Source organism: Bufo gargarizans, chromosome 1 (assembly GCF_014858855.1).
Source record: "Bufo gargarizans isolate SCDJY-AF-19 chromosome 1, ASM1485885v1, whole genome shotgun sequence".
Taxonomy (NCBI): domain Eukaryota; kingdom Metazoa; phylum Chordata; class Amphibia; order Anura; family Bufonidae; genus Bufo; species Bufo gargarizans.
In genome coordinates, this window is record NC_058080.1 from 740,396,848 (window position 1) to 740,419,537 (window position 22,690).

The following is a 22,690-nucleotide window of genomic DNA, read 5'->3' on the forward strand; positions in this document are numbered from 1 at the left end:
CCAGACCCCGATGAGGACGACGAGCAGAGGAGCTTCCCTGAGACAGTTTCTGATAGTTTATGCAGAAGTTCTTTGGTTATGCCAACCGATTGTTGCTGCAGCTGTTCGGGTTGCTGGTCTCAGACGTTCATGGAGCTGAACATGCTGGATGTGGAGGTCCTGGGCTGGTGTGGTTACACGTGGTCTGCGGTTGTGAGGCCGGTTGGATGTACTGCCAAATTCTCTGAAACGCCTTTGGAGACGGCTTTTGGTAGAGAAATGAGAGCAACAGCTCTAGTAGACATTCCTGCAGTCAGCATGCCAATTGCACGCTACCTTTAAACGTTGCGACATCTGTGGCATTGTGCTGTGTGATCAAACTGCACATTTCAGAGTGGTCTTTTATTGTGGGCAGTCTAAGGCACACCTGTGCAATATTCATGCTGTCTAATCAGCACCTTGATCTGCTACACCTGTGAGGTGCGATAGATTATCTTGGCAAAGGAGAAGCGCTCACTAACACAGATCTAGACAGATGTGAACAATATTTGAGAGTAATGGGTCTTTTGTGTATGTAGAAAATGTTGCAGATTTTGAGTTCATGCAAAATGGGAGCAAAACCGAAAGTGTTGCGTTTATATTTTTACTCAGTGTAGATTTTGATAATTTTTTCCCCCAGAAAATACCTCATCCCTCTGGCCCTCCCATGAATTGATCACATCTTGTCCTGGCTGTGCCTTGTGTGGAGGGATTAGTCAGTTTAATGGAAATGATAGGATGTGACATTGCAGACTGATGCCATTGGTGTCAATGTTTTTTAGGTTGAGGTTTCCGACGATCCTGATAAATTTAGCAGCGTTCACCTCCAGCTGGGATTACCTGTGATCTTTATTCTGAGTCAGCAAGAGACCTATGAAGTTGACATGGAGACGGCGAAGGACGTGGCCTGGCAGCTACTGGGGAAAGCCGGCGTGGGCGTAGTACAGAGGTGAGATTCTGTGGCTTCTCTAGGTTCAGCTTAAACCCTATTAACTATAGTGTTTTTATTAGTATTATAAGAAGGATTTCATTCCCTTGTGAATAAGCGGCACCAGATATTCTCTTGGCCGCTTATCTCTGTATGCACGCATGGCTGATCTGAGCCTGCATATTTATGAGTAGGGGAGATCTTCGGAGTAAGTCCAGCTTTTCATGTTAGTTTATGTGATAAGTCTTCTGTACTTTTTTAGTTCCAGAGTTAAATTGTTGCTGTTATTTCCAGGGAGAAGTCCGGGATAAACATTCCTGTCGCCTACAACGTGGCTGTGAAGAGACCAGATGAAGTAAGTGTAGGCCGAGTACCCGACCTCCACAAAAGTCCACCATTACTGCTGGCTGTATTGGCGACCCCTGTGTTTAAAGGGGTTGTCTGCTTATCCTATATTGATGACCTGTTCTCAGGATAGGTCATCAATATCAGATCGGTGGGGGTCCGACACCCGGCAACCCTGACGATCAGCTGTATGTAGAGAACGCAGCGCTCATATGAGCGCTGCATTCTCTTCTCTGTTTACCTGCTCGCCATCGACATTACAGCGGGGACCAGGTGTAATTACAGCTCCGCCGTCCCATTTACTTTAAAGGGGTAATCTGGGCTTTTAATATTGATGACCTATTCTTAGGATAGGTCATCAATATCAGATCGGCGGGGGCTCCGACACCCAGGACCCCTGCCGATCAGCTGTATAAAAAGGAAAGTCTACCTGCTCACCATAGACATAGCAGCAGGAAGATAGAAGGGGGATGGCACGCGCTAACTGCGTGCACCTTCCCTTCATAGAGCTGATCGGCGGGGCTGCCGGGTGTCAGACCCCCACCGATCCGATAGGTTATCAATATTAACGGCCTAGAGAACCCCTTTAATGGGATGACTTCCTCCAATTCACTTGAACAGGACAGAGCTATCCCATTGAAGTGAATGGGAAGGTGGAGCTGTAAACAGAGAAGAGAATGTAGTGCTCATATAAGCACTGCGTTCTCTTCATATAGCTGATCGGCAGGGGTTGATGGCAGTCTGGCCCCCGCCAATCTGATATTGATGACCTATCCTGAGGATAGTTCATCAGTATACGATAAGCGGACAACCCCTTTAACCACCTCCTGACCGCCTAACGCACGGATGCGTCCGGAAGGTGGTTGATCTATTCCTCCTGGACGCATCCGTGCGTCATCTCGCGATAGCCGAGATTTCCTGTGAACGCGCGCACACAGGCTCGCGCGCTCACAGGAACTGAAGGTAAGCGAGTGGATCTCCAGCCTGCCAGCGGCGATCGCTCGCTGGCAGGCTGGAGATGTGATTTTTTTAACCCCTAACAGGTATATTAGATGCTGTTTTGATAACAGCGTCTAATATACCTGCTACCTGGTCCTCTGGTGGTCCCTTTTGTTTGGATCGACCACCAGAGGACACAGGCAGCTCTGTAAAGTACCACAAAAAACTACACTACACTACACTCCCCCCCCGTCACTTATTAACCCTTTATGAACCACTGATCACCCCATATAGACTCCCTGATCACCCCCCTGTCATTGATCACCCCCCTGTAAGGCTCCATTCAGAGGTCCGTATGATTTTTACTGATCCGTGGATACATGGATCGGATCCGCAAAACACATGCGGACCTCTGAATGGAGCCTTACAGGGGGGTGATCAATGACAAGGGGGTGATCACGCATATAGACTTCCTGATCACTTCCCTGTCATTGATCACCCCCCTGTCATTGATCACCCCCCTGTAAGGCTCCATTCAGACGTCCGTATGATTTTTACGGATCCACTGATACATGGATCGGATCCGCAAAACACATGCGGACGTCTGAATGGAGCCTTACAGGGGGGTGATCAATGACAAGGGGGTGATCACGCATATAGACTTCCTGATCACTTCCCTGTCATTGATCACCCCCCTGTCATTGATCACCCCCCTGTAAGGCTCCATTCAGACGTCCGTATGATTTTTACGGATCCACTGATACATGGATCGGATCCGCAAAACACATGCAGACCTCTGAATGGAGCCTTACAGGGGGGTGATCAATGACAGGGGGGTGATCACCCATACAGACTCCCTGATCACCCCCCTGTCATTGATCACCCCCCTGTAAGGCTCCATTCAGACGTCCGTATGCGTTTTGCGGATCCGATCCATGTATCCGTGGATCCGTAAAAAAAATCATACGGACGTCTGAATGGAGCCTTACAGGGGGGTGATCACCCATATAGACTCCCTGATCACCCCCCTGTCATTGATCACCCCCCTGTAAGGCTCCATTCAGACGTCCGTATGCGTTTTGCGGATCCGATCCATGTATCCGTGGATCCGTAAAAAATCATACGGACGTCTGAATGGAGCCTTACAGGGGGGTGATCACCCATATAGACTCCCTGATCACCCCCCTGTCATTGATCACCCCCCCTGTAAGGCTCCATTCAGACGTCCGTATGCGTTTTGCGGATCCGATCCATGTATCCGTGGATCCGTAAAAAATCATACGGACGTCTGAATGGAGCCTTACAGGGGGGTGATCAATAACAGGGGGGTGATCACCACATATAGACTCCCTGATCACCCCCCTGTCATTGATCACCCCCTGTAAGGCTCCATTCAGACGTCCGTGTGCGTTTTGCGGATCCGATCCATGTATCCGTGGATCCGTAAAAAATCATACGGACGTCTGAATGGAGCCTTACAGGGGGGTGATCAATGACAGGGGGGTGATCAATGACAGGGGGGTGATCACCCCATATAGACTCCCTGATCACCCCCCTGTCATTGATCACCCCCTGTAAGGCTCCATTCAGAAATTTTTTTGGGCCCAAGTTAGTGGAAATTTTTTGTTTGTTTTGTTTTTTCTTTCTAAGTCTCATATTCCACTAACTTGTGTCAAAAAATAAAATCTCACATGAACTCACCATACCCCTCACGGAATCCAAATGCGTAACATTTTTTAGACATTTATATTCCAGACTTCTTCTCACGCTTTAGGGCCCTAAAATGCCAGGGCAGTATAAATACCCCACATGTGACCCCATTTCGGAAAGAAGACATCCCAAGGTATTCCGTGAGGGGCATATTGAGTCCATGAAAGATTGAAATTTTTGTCCCAAGTTAGCGGAAAGGGAGACTTTGTGAGAAAATACCAAAAAAATCAATTTTCGCTAACTTGTGCCAAAAAAAAAAAATAATTCTAGGAACTCACCATGCCCCTCACGGAATACCTTGGGGTGTCTTCTTTCCAAAATGGGGTCACATGTGGGGTATTTATACTGCCCTGGCATGTTAGGGGCCCGAAAGCGTGAGAAGAAGTCTGGGATCCAAATGTCTAAAAATGCCCTCCTAAAAGGAATTTGGGCCGCTTTGCGCATCTAGGCTGCAAACAAGTGTCACACATCTGGTATCGCCGTACTCAGGAGAAGTTGGGGAATGTGTTTTGGGGTGTCATTTTACATATACCCATGCTGGGTGAGAGAAATATCTTGGTCAAATGCCAACTTTGTATAAAAAAAATTGGAAAAGTTGTCTTTTGCCAAGATATTTCTCTCACCCAGCATGGGTATTTGTAAAATGACACCCCAAAACACATTCCCCAACTTCTCCTGAGTACGGCGATACCAGATGTGTGACACTTTTTTGCTGCCAAGGTGGGCAAAGGGGCACACATTCCAAAGTGCACCTTTCGGATTTCGCAGGCCATTTTTTACACATTTTGATTGCAAAGTACTTCTCACACATATGGGCCCCTAAATTGCCAGGGCAGTATAACTACGCCACAAGTGACCCCATTTTGGAAAGAAGACACCCCAAGGTATTCCGTGAGGGGCATGGCGAGTTCCTAGAATTTTTTATTTTTTGTCGCAAGTTAGTGGAATATGAGACTTTGTAAGAAAAATAAATAAAAAGAAAAAATCATCATTTTCCGCTAACTTGTGACAAAAAATAAAAAGTTCTATGAACTCACTATGCCCATCAGCGAATACCTTAGGGTGTCTACTTTCCGAAATGGGGTCATTTGTGGGGTTTTTCTACTGTCTGGACATTGTAGAACCTCAGGAAACATGACAGGTGCTCAGAAAGTCAGAGCTGCTTCAAAAAGCGGAAATTCACATTTCTCGTGCTTTTTTCCATTGGGGGACACAGACCATGGGTATAGCTTAGAGGTATTAGTAGGAGGGACACTATGCAAATGAAAGAGCTCCTCCTCCTCGGGCTATACCCCCAGACTCCACCAGGAGGAACTCAGTCTTTGCTTAGTGTCTGGTGAAGGAGGTTGACACTCTCTGATTCTACTCCTTTTTGTTATTTTTATTCTAGATGGGGACACAGGTCGGCATGGCGCCTTCCTGGTCCCCCGTGGAGTGCCCGCCGCCGTCTTTGGGACGTTGCCTGGCTGCCTCCATTTCCCCCCAAGAAGATAAGTGGATCCGGGCTCGACCTGTTAGCTCCGGCATCCCACCAGCTGCTGGGACGCCTGCTGCCTACCCTCCTCCAGAGCACTGTTCTCCTGGATTGGAGTCAGAAGTCTGAAGAGGCGCATCCCTGCTGGTCTGGACATCGAGGGAGCATGCTGAGCAGATAAGTGTTGCACAATCCCTCCCCCTCCCTCTGTGTCTATTTGTCTGTGGCTGCCTGGGTGAGCTTGAAGAAGGATCCTGATGGGGCACTTTCTTCATTTTGGCACTGGAGTACTGGCATCTCTTCCCCTTAAACTGTGGGCTTCAGCGCTTCTCTCGTCGGGCCTTGGCTGCTGCGCTCCCTCAGCGCCCGCCGGCAGGCCGCTCCTCCACGTGGTGCGCTTATTTTCGCGCATATTTTCGCGCTCGCGCATATTTTCGCGCGCGCGCTTATTTTTCGTGCGCGCGCTTATTTTCGCGCGCTTTTTTCGCGCCATAATGACGCGTTAGGGGAGGCGGAGCCTCGGCATGCCGCTCTGACTCTCCTTACACCGGAGACTCTGTTTGCTCATGGCCGTGCAGCTCCTCATCACTCTACTCCGTTTTGTGCCAGGCAAGCTGGTAGCTCAGTGGTACTGCTGCTGTTGCCCCATGTCCAGGCTTTCTGAGTTCAAAGCCCCTTTCAGCCTTCAAAAATTGTTTATATTATTCTAGATGGGGACACAGGTCGGCATGGCGCCTTCCTGGTCCCCCGTGGAATGCCCGCTGCCGTCCTTGGACGCTGCCTGGCTGCCTCCATTGCCCCCCAAAGAAGACAAGTGGATCCGGGCTCGACCTGCAGCTCCGGTATCCCACCAGCTACTGGGTCTCCTGCTGCCACCCTCCACCAGAACACTGCACTCCTGGACAAGGAGTCAGAAGCCTGATGAGGTGCATCCCTGCTGGTCCTGGAGTCGAGGGAGAAGTTCTGCAGGAGCAGATAAGTATTGCCTGCATCCCTGCCTTACCCCCCTCCTCCACCCCTCCTCCACGTCCCTGGGGGCCTGCGGTCCCCGCTTGGGCATCTGCCATGTCCAGCGCGGCCGCTAAATTGGTCTTAGTCACCAAGGCAACCATGTCCTTTAATCCTGTGGCGCTAACGACTCCATCTCTCTCAGTGGTCCCCACAGTGGGTGACTGACTACGAAGAGGCAGCGTGAGCGGCAGCATCCCACCTCGGATGTCTCTGTCTCTCCACCCCCCTCACCTCGCCGGTGGCGCTTGCGGACTGCTCTTCCCCCTCCCTAGGGAGAGTACTCCGAAGGAGAATTATCCGGCTCGGACGAGCCACGTCCTTTTTGGACTATAGGGCATTTTCAAATCCTGTGACGCCAACCACCTCTCTAAGTGGTTTTCCACAGAAGACGCCCGAATACTAACAGGGAGCGTGAGCAGCAGCATCCCTCCTCGGATGGCTCTGGCTCTCCCCCCCCCCCCCCCCCCTCGTCTAGAGGCGCGTTCGGGCGACTCTCCCCTCCCTTAGGGAGCGCAAGTCTGAAGGAGAATTTCCGGCTCTGATTAGGTCATGGAGCGGGACCCCTCGCCTAAGCTCTCCACCAGGGTGGCTGACTTAGTGGTGACTGTCCGAGACACCTTTATTCTCCAAGGGGATTCTCCTCCTTCCACTGGTCAGGAGTTCCCCCTTTTTCCGTCCAGGCAGTCGGAGACTACCATGTTCCCGGTCCATGAGGGATTTTTCCGCGGTCATGTCCAGGGCCTGGGGTGGTCTTAATAAGGTTCTCGACCACCCAGCGCATGAATATACTTTCCTTTCCCTGCTGACGGCGAGGAGAGGTGTCTCCTCCCCCTAAGGTGGATCCTCCGGTGGCCGGATTAGCCAATTATGTGGCCCTTCCTGTCTTAGTCAGTTCCTCTTTCCAGGATGCTGTAGACAGACGCATAGACTCTCTTCCAGGTCCTTTTTTCGCTGGCAGCGCGTCCCTGTGACCTACCTTTCACTCAGCAGGGGTAGCCAGTGCTCTCTCGGTGTGGTTACAACACCACCACCAGGAACTGGCGGTACGAGATGCGGCTACTAACACACTGGAGTTGGTTCTCCAGATGTCTCAGGCTTCTAACATTCTTTGCGAAGCTTCTAGGGACATTGTTTCCCTCTTTGCCCGCAGGTTGGCCATCTCTGTCACTCAGCGCGAAGAGATCTGATTGAAGGTGTGGGACGCTGACGCCTCCACCAAGCGTTCCCTTGCTAATCTCCCCTTTGGGGTTTCCAGGCCTTGTGGGGATCAGCTGGACGAGTTCGTCTCTGCATGCCTTTTGCCGTTTCTCATCTGGTAGGCCGTCGCCTGCTTCCTCCGCCGGGGGTCTCAGGTCGCCCGCAAAGAGGCCTTCCTTTGCACCAGCCTTCCCGGCACTAGAGGGCCCAGTCAGCCCGCCCTGCTGCTCCTAGGCCTATCACATGTCCCGATTGCGGAATCCCACCATCGATTCCTGCGCTTCGCCATTATGGGTCGACACTGTCAGTTTGTCGCCCTTCCTTCGGGTTGGCGACCACCCCGCGGGTCCTTGCCACGGTCCTGGACCGCTCATGGCGCTTCTTCGTACCAGGGGCATTCCTTTGCTGCCCTGTCGGGACGATATCCGGATAGAGGCCCCCCTCTCTACCGCAGACCACGGACAGCGTCCGGATCACTGTTCAGACCCTGGAACGGTTCGGCTGCCTGGTAACTTTCCCAAACTCCTGCCTCTTCCCGTCCCAGAGGCTCTCCTTCCGGAGGGTGATTTTGGACACCTCGGCTGCCAAAGTATTCTACCAGCCTTCAAGTCCTCCCAGGTCCAGGGGGCAGTGTCGCATCTGCTGCGCTCCCCGTGCCTCTCCATTCGGGAATACTTGCAGGTCCTGGGTCTTATGGTAGCCTCTTTCGAGGCCTTTCCATATGCCCAGTTTCACACTCGCCTGGCGCAACAGGAGATCCTTTACCTTTCAGCGGGTTCGGGCAGTTCTCCCTTGGTGGCTGTTCCCAAAGAACCTGAGGTCGGGGAGTTCCTTTCTCGCATTCTCCTGGACGATCGCCGCCACCGATGCCAGCATCCTGGGTTGGGGGGGCGTTTTCCAGTCTCGCACGGTTCAAGGAATTTGGCCGGCGGCAGAGTCTCGCCTTCCAATCAACTTTCTGGAATTGAGGGCGATTTTTTCCGCTCTCTCTCTCCTATTGGACCTCTCTCCTTGCGGGCCTCCCAGTGCGGGTTCAAACGGGCAATGCCGCGGCCGTGGCCTATATCGACCATCAGGACGGGACCCGCAGCCGGATGGTGATGCAGGAGGTGAAGTGAATTCTGACGTGGGCGGAGACTCACGTTCCGGTGTTGTCAGCAGTTTGCATTCCAGGAATGGACAACTGGACAGCGGACTTTCTAAGCCACAACACGGTGGATCCAAGCGAGTGGTCTCTGCATCCAGAAGGGTTCGAAGAAATCTGCCACAGATGGGACCGTCCGGATGTGGACTTAATGGCGTCCGGGTTCAACAACAAGATCCCAGTGGTCCTGGCTCGCGCCCGAGATCCGGAGGCGTACGGATGGATGCGCAGGTGTCTCCGTGGCAGGACTTCAGCCTCCTCTGTTTTCCTCTCCTACCAAAGGGTCTACGCCAGTTCGAGGCGGAAGGGACTCCGACCGTTCTCATCACCCCAGAGTGGCCTCGCCGCGCGTGGTTTTTCGGACGTGGCTCGGTTGCTGGCGGACGCCCCATGGCCTCTTCCCGACGGACAGGACTTACTGTCTCAGGGCCCGTTCTTCCACCGGAATTTGCGGTCTCTTCGTTTACCGGCGTGACTGTTGAAACCGCCATCCTGATAAAGATGGGGTTCTCGGATTCAGTGGTTAGGACCATGATCAGTCCGGGGAAGTCTTCTTCCTCCCGGATTTACTATCGTACCTGGATGGCCTTCCTATCCTTTTTTGAGGGTTCGGGGTTCCCTCCCCTTCGGTTTTCCATCTTGATGGTACTGTCTTTTCTTCAGTCTGGGCTTGTGCAGGGACTGTCGCTTAGTTCCCTGTAAGGTCAGGTTTCGGCGCGGGCCGTCAGAGGTCCCTTGCTCTTAAGGGTCCGGTGGTGACCTTTCTTCGGGGGTGGCGCATTCGGTTCCCCGTATGTTCCCCCTTTGTCTCCTTGGGATCTCAATTTGGTTCTGCGCGCTCTGCAGTCGGCTCCCTTCGAGCCTTTGAGGAGGGTCTCTCTGACTGTTCTCATCTGGACTTCCTTGTGACCATAGCTTCTGATACAGCTACATAGCGTAGTGATTAAAGTTCTGGGCTATTATGCAGTGGCTGTGAGTTCACGTCCCATCACGAGCTTTTAGGTCAGACTGGTGTCGAAGCTGGCCGCTCTTTCCTGTCAGGAGCCTTAATGGTTTTCCTCCAGGATTAAGTTGTGCTCCGTCCAGTCCCCTTCTTTTTGCCCAGGGTGGTCTCTCCCTTCCGCCTTGATGAGGATCTTGTCCTGCCTTCCTTTTGTCCTTCTCCGGCTAACCCCAAGGAACGCACTCTGCATTCCCTGGATGTTGTACGGGTCCTGAAGGTGTGTCTCGCGGCTACTGCTTCCGTCCGCCGTTCTTGGCGCTCTGGATCTGCTTGGCTATTTCCGCGGCTTGTCACGCTTGTGGTGGAGTTCCCCCGGCTAGAATTGCCGCTCACTCCATTGGGGCGGAGGGGGCTTCCTGGGCAAGACGCAGTCGTGCCTCTGCGTCTCAGCTGTGTACGGCGGCCACCTGGTCGTCCTTGCATACCTTTGCAAATTTTTGTCAGTTGCATTCACTGGCTTCGGCTGATGCGGCTTTGGCCGCAGGGTTTTGCAGGCTGTGGTTCCTGTTTGACCGTTGGGGCGTTCCTCCTGGCGGTGCTGATATTTTTTCCCACCCCATGGACTGCTTTTGGACGTCCCATGGTCTGTGTCCCCCAATGGAAAAAAGCACGAGAAAAGGAGATTTTTGTGAAACTCACCTGTAAAATCTTTTTCTCGTCTTTTCCATTGGGGGACACAGCTCCCACCCATTATTCCTGTTGCAGGAGGGGTCTTTAGTTCAGTTTTTCTGTTTCTGGTTGGACCTTATGGCTTGGTCCGATGGTTTCCATGATTTTTTCTTGCTCCTTCTCCTACTGCTTGTGCAACGCCTGAGTTCCTCCTGGTGGAGTCGGGGGGTATAGCCTGAGGAGGAGGAGCTCTTTCATTTGCATAGTGTCCCTCCTACTAATACCTCTAAGCTATACCCATGGTCTGTGTCCCCCAATGGAAAAGACGAGAAAAAGATTTTACAGGTGAGTTTCACAAAAATCTCCTTTTTTGTACCATAGTTTGTAAACGCTATAACTTTTACCCAAACCATTTTTTTTTTTTGCCCAAACATTTTTTTTTATCAAAGACATGTAGAACAATAAATTTAGCGAAAAATTTCTATATTGATGTCGTTTTTTTTGCAAAATTTTACAGCTGAAAGTGAAAAATTTCATTTTTTTGCAAAAAAATCTTTAAATTTCGATTAATAACAAAAAAAGTAAAAATGTCAGCAGCAATGAAATACCACCAAATGAAAGCTCTATTAGTGAGAAGAAAAGGAGGTAAAATTCATTTGGGTGGTAAGTTGCATGACCGAGCGATAAACGGTGAAAGGAGTGTAGTGCCGAAGTGTAAAAAGTGGCCTGGTCATTAAGGGGGTTTCAGCTAGCGGGGTTAAAGTGGTTAAAGGGGCATTCCCATTATATAAAATGATGGCATATCGCTGGCATACATCAGCATTTTTTTGATCTGAGTTATGGGACCTCCACCGATCCTGAGAATGAAGGGGCTGCAGCACTGGTGTAGCATTGCGCCCGTTTACTTTTTTCTCCCCGCACAGCAGCGCCCAAATCGCCTAAAGTGAATGTGGTTGACTGCAGGCAGGCAAGTACAAGCGCTCAGGTATTTCTGGCAGACCCATAGAGTTAAATGGAGCGGCGCCGTACATGCATGTCCACTCTGCCATTCAGTTGGGAGGAGACAGGCCCCTGTCCTGGTGCTCGGCAGGGGCTCCAGCGGTGATCAGACACTTATGCCCTATCCTATGGGTAGGGTATAAGTTGTTTTAATGGGACAGTTCCTTTAAGAGGGTAGGCACTACATCAGCCCCGCAGGATCAGTGTAGGTTCCAGATGTCGGAACCCCACCAATCCAAAAATGACTGCTTATCCGAGCGGTAAGTCATCACTTTAACTATCTCCCTCTTTACAGAACTCACCGGTAAAGTACCTGAAGTTGAAAGAGACTCAGCAGATCTTAGACCTCATACATGTGTCTAAGGAAGAGCAGCCTGAGAAGCCAGAAGAAAGTCATGGTGATCCAGGTAATCTTCCGATCCTGTAGTTTTTGAGGCCCCAGTGCATTCATTTCAGCTGTAAAGTGCAACATTCCTTATATGGGCAGCTGGCGGCATTCAGCCTCTGACCATGTGACCCTCCCCTACAGTCCCTGCTGATTGGTTCTGCCACGTTCTAGCCCGCATTCAAGTTTGGTGGACACACAGTGTTTGACCTCACTGCAACGGCTTCCCTGTTCCCTTTATGTATGGACTGAGACACTGTGACGGCACCTATCCTGTATTAGGTTATCTACATACACCGCGCAAATTCTTATGCAAAAGATATTTTTCTCTGATTTGGCAGAAACCTTCCTCATTATTCCTTTATCTGCACCAAACTGCTCTGAAAAGAAGGGGAACAGCACCCCGGCGGTCACTGTGGTAGTACTGGGTGCTCCTGCCATGAGGTTTGGTCCAACTCACCCCGACATAGTATATCCACAAAGTCAATTAGAAACGTTGCATCTGGAGTAAAATCACTTTTTTCCATCCATATGGCGTGCTGCTTTCACCGTTTTACTTTTGATGATAGAAAGTTGTTGGAACACACAGGGCGTCCCAGCTCGCTATGTATGAGGGCTTTGTACCCACCGGCTGGTCAGAGCGTCCATGCTGACCCCTGTCCATCATAGAAAGTGCCTACAATGGGCCCAACTGGACTGGACAGGTAGCCTGTATGAATCATGTGGATAGCCAGGTGCAAGTGTATCACTTACCTGGGGAAGAGATGGCACCAGGTGCACTATGGGAAGAAGATGGCGGCCTGGTCTGATGGACAGGTGTGTGCATCATTTACCTGCTGAAAAAAAAGGCATCAAGTGCACTATGGGAGGTGGCCTGGTCTGTGGCATTACATGTACATAATGTAGATGGCTGGGTGCTTCTTTGTCACTTACCTGGGGAAGAGATGGCACCAGGTGCACTATGGGAAGAAGGCAGCCTGGTCTGATGAATCATGTTACATCTGGTGGACAGCTGGGAGCAAGTGCATCACTTACCTGAGGAAAAGATGGCAGCAGGTCCACTATGGGAGGCGGCCTGGTCTGTGGAATTACATGTACATAATGTGGACGGTTGGGTGCTTGTGTGTCACTTACCTGGGGAAGAGATGGCACCAGGTGCACTATGGTAAAAAGGCAGCCTGGTCTGATGAATCACATTACATCATGTGTATGGCTGGGAGCGAGGGCATCACTTACCTGGAGAGGAGATAGCACCAGGTTGCACTATGGGAAGAAGGCGGCCTGGCCTGATGAATCACTTTACATCATGTGGACGGACAGGTGTGTGCATCACTTACCTGGAAAAAAGATGGCATTAAGTGCACCATGGGAGGGAGGCGGCCTGGTCTGAATCACATTTACATCATGGAGGCCGCACCGAGGACCTCACAGGATCTGATACCAGAGGACACCTCCGAGTCTTGTGGAGTCCAGGCCTTGACCGGTCAGCATAAGGATCCTTCCTAACATTAGGCGGGGGGGGTTAAACAGCTGAGTATTTTCCTTTTACCTCCAACCCCCCCCCCCCCCCCCACACACACACAATATTCGCCGTGCCCCACACATATCTTTCCAGCCCATGCCTTGAATGGCTCCTGTCATGTGCTCCTGACTCAGCGATTACAGTATCATTCTTAGTATTTAAACAGCTGTCAGTCCCATGTAAATATTTAAGCTGCGCATACTTTCCTTACTGTAGGGGTCCAGGATGATGAGGTAGCGAGGGACGTATACAGGAACAGAAGGCCCGTCCTCCCGCTGAGGCTGGTGCCCTCCCTGACAGATGACACGTTCAAGACGGTCTTCTCCAGCGCGCGCCCCACCGCCGTCCTCTTCTACATGATCTGTGAGTTCCCAGACGCCTGGAGGTAGCGCTCGATGTGACGATCTACATCATGTCTCCGTGTTTAGCTTTCCTGTAATCCTGCTTCATCGGAGCTAATAAGTCACGTCCACCCAGGGGTCCTTCACGAGGGAGACTAAACGTATGCAGATAATTTGCCTTGTAGAAACGCGAGGACACGTCTGGGTTTTTTGTGGCTCCATTTTGTACAGAGCTATTATATGGCTCTCAGAGAGGTGCATGGTGCCACCATGTGCCTCACTGTACCTCCGCTTTGTGGTGGGGGATATCCCCTCTAATGATGTCCTAAAAGGGCATATGGATAGTCCCAGTCCTGATGGGACAAAAGCTGTCAATGCATCTCCCCCCCCCCCCCCCCACCTCATACACGTGCATGCTGGGCCCAGCAGAGCCTGCATGTGCTTTCAATGGAGAGACGCCGCATTTATCTCCAGCGACTTCTTCTCTCCTGTCGGATCCAGGATCGGGCGTGTTAAGATCCAGCATGTCTGATCCTTTTTCCCCCCACAACATTTGCTGTCAAGGGACAGTTGGGAGGACACCATATACATTAGATAGTTAGCTGGCCATGCTGAAATCAGCAGGGGTGGGCACCTAAACCATTTAAAGGGGTTGCCCACGTGTACTCTCCAGCCAATTCGAGGCAGCCGTCTGACACCCAGCAGTATTGTGCATGAGTCGTCTTCTAGTTAAAGGGGTCGTGGCAAATTCTAAGATTATTCTCAAGGGTAACTCATCTGATAGGTGGGGGGCCACAGAATGAATGGAGCAGCAGGCCACGCTTGACCGTCATCTCTGAGAGACCCGAGTACTGCGCTGAGAATGAAGGGGGCGCTAGCGGTAATGCTCGGCCTGCCACTGTATTTGGATGAGACGGACCCCTGTTCTGGCGAGGTGTGGGGGAGAAGGAATTTTCTGTTCTTGATACATCATCTTTTTCTCCTACAGGGGAACACATTTCCATAACTCTTCTTCAGTTCTTTCAAGAGGTGGCCGAGAAGTATAAAGGTACGCAGCTCCTTTCTCTCCCAAGTGAGTGCCCTTTAACTCCCCCCAAGTGAGTGCCCTTTAACTCCCAAGTGAGTACACTTTAACTCCCCCCAAGTGAGTGCCCTTTAACTCCCCCCAAGTGAGTGCCCTTTAACTCCCCCCAAGTGAGTGCCCTTTAACTCCCCCCAAGTGAGTGCCTTTTAACTCCCCCCAAGTGAGTGCCCTTTAACTCCCCCCAAGTGAGTGCCCTTTAACTCCCCCCAAGCGAGTGCCCTTTAACTCCCCCCAAGTGAGTGCCCTTTAACCCCCACCCCTTTTTTTTGCACTTTGAAGGGGCTTATGGGCCATGTTATTACGCTCCGTAATTAGGCTACTTTCACACTCGTGTTTTGTGCGGATCCGTCATGGACGGATCCATTCAGATACTAAAGCCGTCTGCATCCGTTCAGAACAGATCCGTTTGTATTATCTTTAACATAGCCAAGACGGATCCGTCTTGAACACAATTGAACGTCAATGGAGGACGGATCCGTTTTCTGTTGTGCCAGATCGTCTCAGAGAAAACGGATCCGTCCCCATTGACTTACATTGTGTGCGAGGACGGATCCGTTTGGCTCAGTTTCATCAGACGGACAGCAAAACGCTGCAAACAGCTTCCAGAGCGGAATGGAGACGGAATGGAGGCAAACTGATGCATTCTGAGCGGATCCTTATCCATTCAGAATGCATTAGAATGCAAACTGATCCGTTTTGGACCGCTGAGCCCTGAACGGATCTCACAAACGGAAAGCCAAAACGCCAGTGTGAAAGTAGCCTTATTTTAGGATATTGTCGGGTTAGGAGGTTTACATTTTGGTTCACACATCTCATATAATATAGACTAGAGAGAAGTTGTCTCTATATGTCCCTGGATGTGACCATAACAACCAGAGTATAAACCTCCATTCTTTACACTGCAGGTTACATTCTGAGAACTGCAACTGCAGAACCGTGAAAAAATAAGGTTTCCATAGCAAAGTTCCTCCATTCTCATTTGGTACCTTGATAGTTTTTTTTTGTTGAAAATGTTTCTATCCCCCCTTTTAAAGGGTTGTGCCAGGAAAAATATTCTACATTTTTGAAACCAGCACCTGGGTCGGAATACTTTTGTAATTGCATGTAATTAAACATTTAGTATAGCCACTGAGTTATTCAATAAAATGTCACTGTATCCAGTGCACAAGAGAAAGGAAATTGAGGCACTCACCTTCGGATGTATCTGGATGTAAACAGGAATCTGTATAGCGCCACCTACTGTTTGTTCTTTTCCTTATTTCTCTGTCCACCTCAGAGGTGGTTGAACGTGCTCAGTTTAAATTTTCTACTGCCATCAGCCATAATTACTGTTAGAAGCTGTGGCAGTTACAGGGAAAGAGCTACAGCAGAAAGGACATGTCCCCATGAGCTATTAGAGTGCTGCAGCAGAAAGGACACACCCTTTAAGCTGTGATAGGAAGAGAGCTGCTGCAGAGAGAACGCATTCCCTTAGCTGTGACAGTGAGAGAGTCATGGCAGAAAGGACATGCCCTCTGAGCTGTCATAGGGAGAGAGCTGCGCCTGAAAGGACACACCCCTTGAGCTGCCAGCCTGGAATAAATCTAGCAGACTAATTGGAGCAATGAATGAGATCTCTAGTTCCATGTGAGGTCCAGGGCTGGTTCTAGCTTTGTTAGAAAGAGGTTTATATGATGTCTGATTTAAATTTTTCACATCAGTTATGGGGGTACCCTTTAATTATTCTGCGAAAAGTATTTATCCCTGATCCACAGGATAGGTGATAAATATCAGATTGTGCGGAGTCCGATGCTGGGACGCTCTGCAATCTCAAGACAAGAGGGTCTCCATCAGCCCCATAAAAGCAAATGTGCACTACTGTTCCATCAGGGGGGACTCGGGGACCCCTGTTCTTGTGATCAGCGGTCGGACCCCCAGCGATCATACATTTATCACCTGTTGTGTAGATAGCTGAGAAATACTGTGCTTTTCAAGTGGTGACCCCTTTAAGTTCTGATGATAAATCTCCTTCTCAGGCAGGTCCTAAACCACACATCGTTACATATGTCCGGTGACCAACTCGGCTCTGCTGCATCTGTATATTATTGCCGCTTAGAAGTGGATTTTTACGGAGAAATTGCTCCAATGTGGATTTTCTTTCTTGGTAGAAGTAACGGAGGGTGAGGGCAGGGATTAAACCTCAGAGGTCGCCCTGTCTCTCCATCCTCTCACCTTACAAGGGGCTTTTTCGGTGCGAAGTAAATATTTAGCTCACATAGAGACGTGAGGGAAACCTGATCTCTATAGGGTTTAGTGATAGACGCTTCACATCTGAAATAATACCGGCCAGGACTGGACGCGGGGGTGACTGAATAGCGGTGCATTCCTCTAAGGCCAGAGAGCTGTGCACTTTACAGATTTTTATTCTGAAATAAGGATAGGGGGATTACTATTAGATCAGTGGGGGTCCTACCGCTGGGACCTCTGCCGATCACGAGAACGTGAGCCCTGTACCTTATGGAAATGGGCGGAGCGGCTGATCGGAAATCTACACCACGGATCCATTCATTTCTATGGGAGTCCCAGCGAGAGCCGAGTACAGCGCTCTTATATCTCCAGCACTCCCATAGAAATGCCGATCTGTCCGTTTCAGGGGGCTCTACGTGGTAGAGGGCTCCCGTTCTCGTGATCGGTGTGGGTCCCAGCTGAAGGACCCCCACCGATCTAACAGTTATCCCCTATCCTGTGGATGGGGAATAACTTTCTTTAACCGGTATACCCCTTTAATGTTTTTCCTGCTTCTTTTCTTGCAGAGATCTAATTTTGGCCACCTGCAGCCACCACTAGGGGGAGCTTACAGAGCTCAACAGGAGCTGTATAAATCCTGATGCAGTGAGTTCCCCTTAGTGGAGACGAAAAGAAGGTCAGTAGTGCAACTGTGTGAAGTCTGCAGCTCTATAAATGAGTTTTTCGAGATTTTTTTAGGCTAGTGTCACACCCGCGTCTGGCAGTTCCAGCAGAGAATACCGCCTGCTGCGGTTTTTGTCTGGCCAATTTCCTACCTATTTGCCGGATCTCTGCCGGACCCGATTATAGTCAGTGGGGTCTGGCAGAACTTCGGCAGGCTGTTCTATGCTCGAGCAGCACGCTGGAGCGGCAGATGCAGCCGTACTGATGACCTACCCTCAGTATCTGATCATGGGAGTCTGACACCCAGGACCACTGATCAGCTGTTTGAGGAGGCCGTGTTTCTCAAGTGAGCGCCGTGGCCTCACAGCTTACCAAGCACAGCGCGTACATTGTATAGATGCACTCAAGCAACGGAGGGCGGGAGTATGGAGGAGCAGTGAGCACGTGACCGCACGCATGGCGATCACATGACCGAGGCACAATGCGAACTACTTCACTCCTACCAGCGCTGGTGTCCAGGCTGCGGGTCACGTGGTCACGGGCCTTGCGATCACGTGACCCCACATGGCCCTGTACACTAGCGTCCCCTCACCATAAAGGACAGGTCACGTGGTCGCGGGAGCCGCAATCACGTGACCGCAACTGTTCAGCATTCTTTGAAACATACAAAAGAATGTAAATATATTTTAAACCAATCAACACACAGTATAGTATATCTTCTAAACATAAGTGAAGGGGACTTGAGTTTCCCCGAAACACGTTGTTTTAGGGTGCATTCACACGACCGTATTTTTGGGTCCACATCCGTTCCGCAATTTTGCAGAACGGGTGCGGACCCATTCATTTCAATAAGGGGCTGCAAAAGATGCGGACAGCACACTGTGTGCTGTCCGCATCTGTAGTTCCTATCCGCGGCCCCGCAAAAAAGAAGGCATTTCTGTCATAGGGCCGGCTACATTCACACGGCCGGTATCCGTGTTATGCGGATCCGCAATTTTCTGAACCGCAAAACATATACGGTCATGAGAATGTAGCCTTATTCTGGACATGTCAAATATTCTACAATAAAGAAGAAACCTTGGATGTATAATCCATCTGCACCGGTGTTTTTTGCGCCAAATTCAGGATTACTCGCTTCCAGTCCATTGTATAGTGGCTGTGCTTGGTATTGAAGCTAAGCCCCATTCACTTGAATGTGTCGCTGGCCTAGTAAATGGGCGTGTCACTCACCGACCCCGTCAAACAGGTGATCGGCGTTAGTGCTGCGAGTCGGACTCCCGCCAATCTGATACTAGTGACCAATATCGATATCTCAGAAAACCCCTTTAATGAGAGACGTCATGAGGCACAGTTAATAAAACTGCCATTTTTTCGTCTTTTGTGGAAAGTTGGGGGAGATTTAGCAGGAGGGGGCGTGGCCTCCCAGAGACAAATAGAGTTATTATAACTTGCAAATTATGGCGCCGATCTACGCTTGCTCTTAGGGGGTCATAGATTTTAATTTCTGCTTCAGGGACCACGCTAGATGCACCGACTTTATTTGGGGGAGTTTTTATTGGCTCCCTGGTGTCAGTGTGAGGTATATGACGCGTGGCGGTGTTGAGAAGTGACGGCTCTACATCTGCAGAATTTCCACTCTTGCTGTATACATTGCCGGCGCTGTGTTTATATGACTGACATTACCCATCTGTATATACAGCATGAGCGGGAGCAGGATGAGACGCTCGGCGGTCACCTGTCACCGGATCAGGACCCTGCCGGTCACGTTTATAAAAATTGGGCTTCACACCCCAGGCCTGGTGCGGTTGTGTCAGCCTGTGTTCACATGTTCCGTTTTTGTCCCTTTTTTGCTGCGATTTGTGGAGAAATTGTCCCATGCTGGGTTAGCAGAGACTCGCCATATAGTCCGGCACTCCACGTCCTCGGCACATGGGGGCATCTCAGACACCAGGGCTCTTGTTATTTTAACATGACAAAGGACCTATATGGACAAGAAGGTGCGGTGAGTGATGCCGGATTATTGGAATTTTTCTCGTATCTTCCCATAGGGATCCTGGAGGTGTCTTTGGCCGCAGTGAATTGCGCTGACTGGACAGTTGTCTGCACCGAGGAGAAGATCAGGCAGTTTCCCTCAGTACGGATTTACCAGGCAGGGCAGGAGCCGGTCCTGTACCAGGGCATGATGGGCACCGACGAACTGGCAAGGTTTCTCATACTGTAAGTCCATCGCAGCAGGCATCGGGGGCGTGACCCAGCTTTCCAGACACCTGAATGTGAATTCTGCCTGGGTGTCCGATTACCACTGTGGCTAGGCACAGAAGCCTAGAAAAACTGGGTAACAATCCCTTTGATAGCTGTCATGGCAGCCATCTTGGTTTCCAGCCAGCTTTCCCAGGAACAGATACAATTTTTCAGATTTTCAAAGGGAATTGGGCGTCTGCTCACGCACCACAGTACTTGGAGCAGGTCACGTTAGGGACACGTCCGCTTACGTTCCAGTCTTAATCCAATGATCCGTAATTGTATCCAGAGCCAGCTCCTCTCATCCTGATTTTATTATGGCCGGTGATTCAGTGGCAGACGTCGATTAAAGGGAAACATCAGTTACAGGAATACAAGTTTACGTGTAATTATACATGTGATGCCCCGGGTCACTGCTGAAATGTTTCATGCGTGTCCTGAAATAACACAGTGCAGTGAAGGAGATTCATCAGAACTAGGCCTAAGGACTCATGGAGCCATTGCCCATAGGAACCAATAAGATTGCAGCTTTCATTTTCAAAAGAGCTACTGGAGAATGAGAACTGAAATCTGATTGGTTGCTATGAGCAACAGCTCCAGGTATGCTGTGGCCTAGTTCTGATTAATCTCCCTCAATGTTCTCTGACGTCCTGACGTTACCCAGTGACCAGTACAACTCTGACAACGGTGACAACCAATATATCTGACGTTACAACTCTGAAGGGGTAGTCACCCAGCTTTTCCTGGGTGACTACCCCTTTTCCACAGTGACTCCACCAGCAGAATAGTGAGTGCAGCTCTGGAGTATAATACAGGATGTATCTCAGGATCAGTACACGGTAAGTAATATAATGTATGTACACAGTGACTCCACCAGCAGAATAGTGAGTGCAGCTCTGGAGTATAATACCGGATGTAACTCAGGATCAGTACAGGATAAGTAATGTATGTACACAGTGACTCCACCAGCAGAATAGTGAGTGCAGCTCTGGAGTATAATACAGGATGTAACTCAGGATTAGTAATGTATGTACACAGTGACTGCACCAGCAGAATAGTGAGTGCAGCTCCGGGGTTGTCGGCCCAGTGTTACACGCTTTCATTACTGTCCTGTTGCAGCTGCTGGACCATTATTAATGCCTTCATGTTTTTATTAGGTTTCATCTGGAATGTCCCCGGCAGTTACATACCGTGGAAGAAGCGGAAGGCTTTATAAGTGGGGCGATGCACACGTCACTACTGCCCTATCACAACACGTCAATACTGGGATTATTTACCCTTGATATGAAAGAAGGTACATAGAAGGGCATTGGATATCCCCTAATAGGAACTTTCTAATATACTTTGTGCTTCAATGTCCTACCTTTGTCAAGATCTCTGCTTGCTTTCAGTGAACAGGAACATTTTTGTTTGCATCCGAAGGCAGAAAACTCACGCTGAGCTAGCTATGGTCTCACAGCTGAGGGTTTGTTACAATCATATCCAGTCTGGACAGTCTTTTGTGAACTAAACAGCTTTGACTCTAGGGCTAGGCTGATACATTTTACCTGCACTGATACATTGTAGCAAACTATTTGAAAGGAGAGATATTTTTGCTTCTGATCCATTTAGTTCACAGAGGATTGTCTGCACTAGATGCAACTTTAACAAACCCCTTCCCCTCAAAACTGTTGCCATTCACTGACAACAAGCAAACACAAAGTATATTAGAAAATATCCGAACGTTTTACCGCTCTCCTCCTGTCTAATGGTGCAGCGCTTATAAAAAATCTGTATTTTTTTTCCCCCACAAAGATGTATAAATCAAATTTTGCTCTTTTTTTTTTCTGGAGTGGCTGAAGATTTCATCAGGGCCGCAAGACACCTAAGAGGTTCTGCAGTAGTAGGAATTTACATCGGAGAATCCGCCTCAGTCCTGTGAGTGATTCTGTACATGTTGTAAATCTTTGTCCCCTGGTGAAGCCGGTATACCAGGACCCATGACTAGGGTTGTCCAGGACTAGAAAAACGTGTCCTTCCAAAAACAGTGCCACACCTGTCCACAGGCTGCATGTGGTATTTCAGCTCAGACCCATTCATTTCAGAGGAGCTCAGTGACAATACCTAACTCAACCCATGGACAGATGTGGTGCTGTTTTGAAAGATAGCAGCCATGTTTTTCTAATCTTGTACAACCCCTATAAGATAACCTCACAACACTATAAGGGTAGATTTACAGACCCCCAAAATACAGATGATGTTCATGTTGCATTGTTTGTTTTTTTGCAGACCAATTGACTCAGGCTACTTTCACACTAGCGTTTTTGCTGGATTCGTCATGGATCAGCAAAAACATTTCTGTTCTGATAATACAACCGTCTGCATCCGTTATGAATGGATCCGGTTGTATTATCTTTAAAATAGCCAAGACGGATCCGTCATGAACACCATTGAAAGTCAGTGGGGGACGGATCCGTTTTCTATTGTGTCTGAGAAAACGGATCCGTTCCTATTGACTTACATTGTGCTGCTTGCTGTGCTTTCGTGTGCGTTATGGGAACGCAACCAAATGGAACAGAATGCATTCTGCTGCATTCCATTTCGTTGAGTTTTGTCCCTATTGACAATGAATGGGGACAAAACTGAAGCGTTTTCCTCCGCTATTGAGATCCTGTGCCTGATCTCAATAGCGGAAATTGAAAATGCTAGTGTGAAAGTGGCCTTAAATTAGTCTGTGAACCACATTTGGTGGCCAAGAATAGGACATGTGTTTCACCTTTTTGTAGAACGGACATACGAATGTGGAATGCAGATGCCTACATAGCACTGCCATACACTACTTACTAAATACTGTCATAATGTGTACCTAAAT

General features: G+C 49.7%; 1 protein-coding gene across 5 annotated transcripts in view; it reads left to right on the plus strand.

The window, feature by feature from the left end:
• LOC122924953 (thioredoxin domain-containing protein 16-like) overlaps nucleotides 1-22,690 on the plus strand; it is a 101,695-nt gene that overhangs the window by 18,484 nt on the left and 60,521 nt on the right. For 3 of the 5 annotated variants that reach the window (XR_006387467.1, XM_044276494.1, XM_044276495.1), the window contains 8 exons: nucleotides 801-967; nucleotides 1,241-1,301; nucleotides 11,673-11,784; nucleotides 13,501-13,647; nucleotides 14,614-14,673; nucleotides 19,647-19,815; nucleotides 20,997-21,133; nucleotides 21,669-21,756. Coding sequence is in view for 4 of the 5 variants with exons in the window: in XM_044276494.1 (XP_044132429.1) it covers nucleotides 801-967; nucleotides 1,241-1,301; nucleotides 11,673-11,784; nucleotides 13,501-13,647; nucleotides 14,614-14,673; nucleotides 19,647-19,815; nucleotides 20,997-21,133; nucleotides 21,669-21,756 (941 nt within the window). In the remaining variant the exon portion in view is untranslated. The remainder of the gene's footprint in view (nucleotides 1-800; nucleotides 968-1,240; nucleotides 1,302-11,672; nucleotides 11,785-13,500; nucleotides 13,648-14,613; nucleotides 14,674-19,646; nucleotides 19,816-20,996; nucleotides 21,134-21,668; nucleotides 21,757-22,690) is intronic. The other 2 variants (XM_044276496.1, XM_044276497.1) reach the window with 2 other exon arrangements.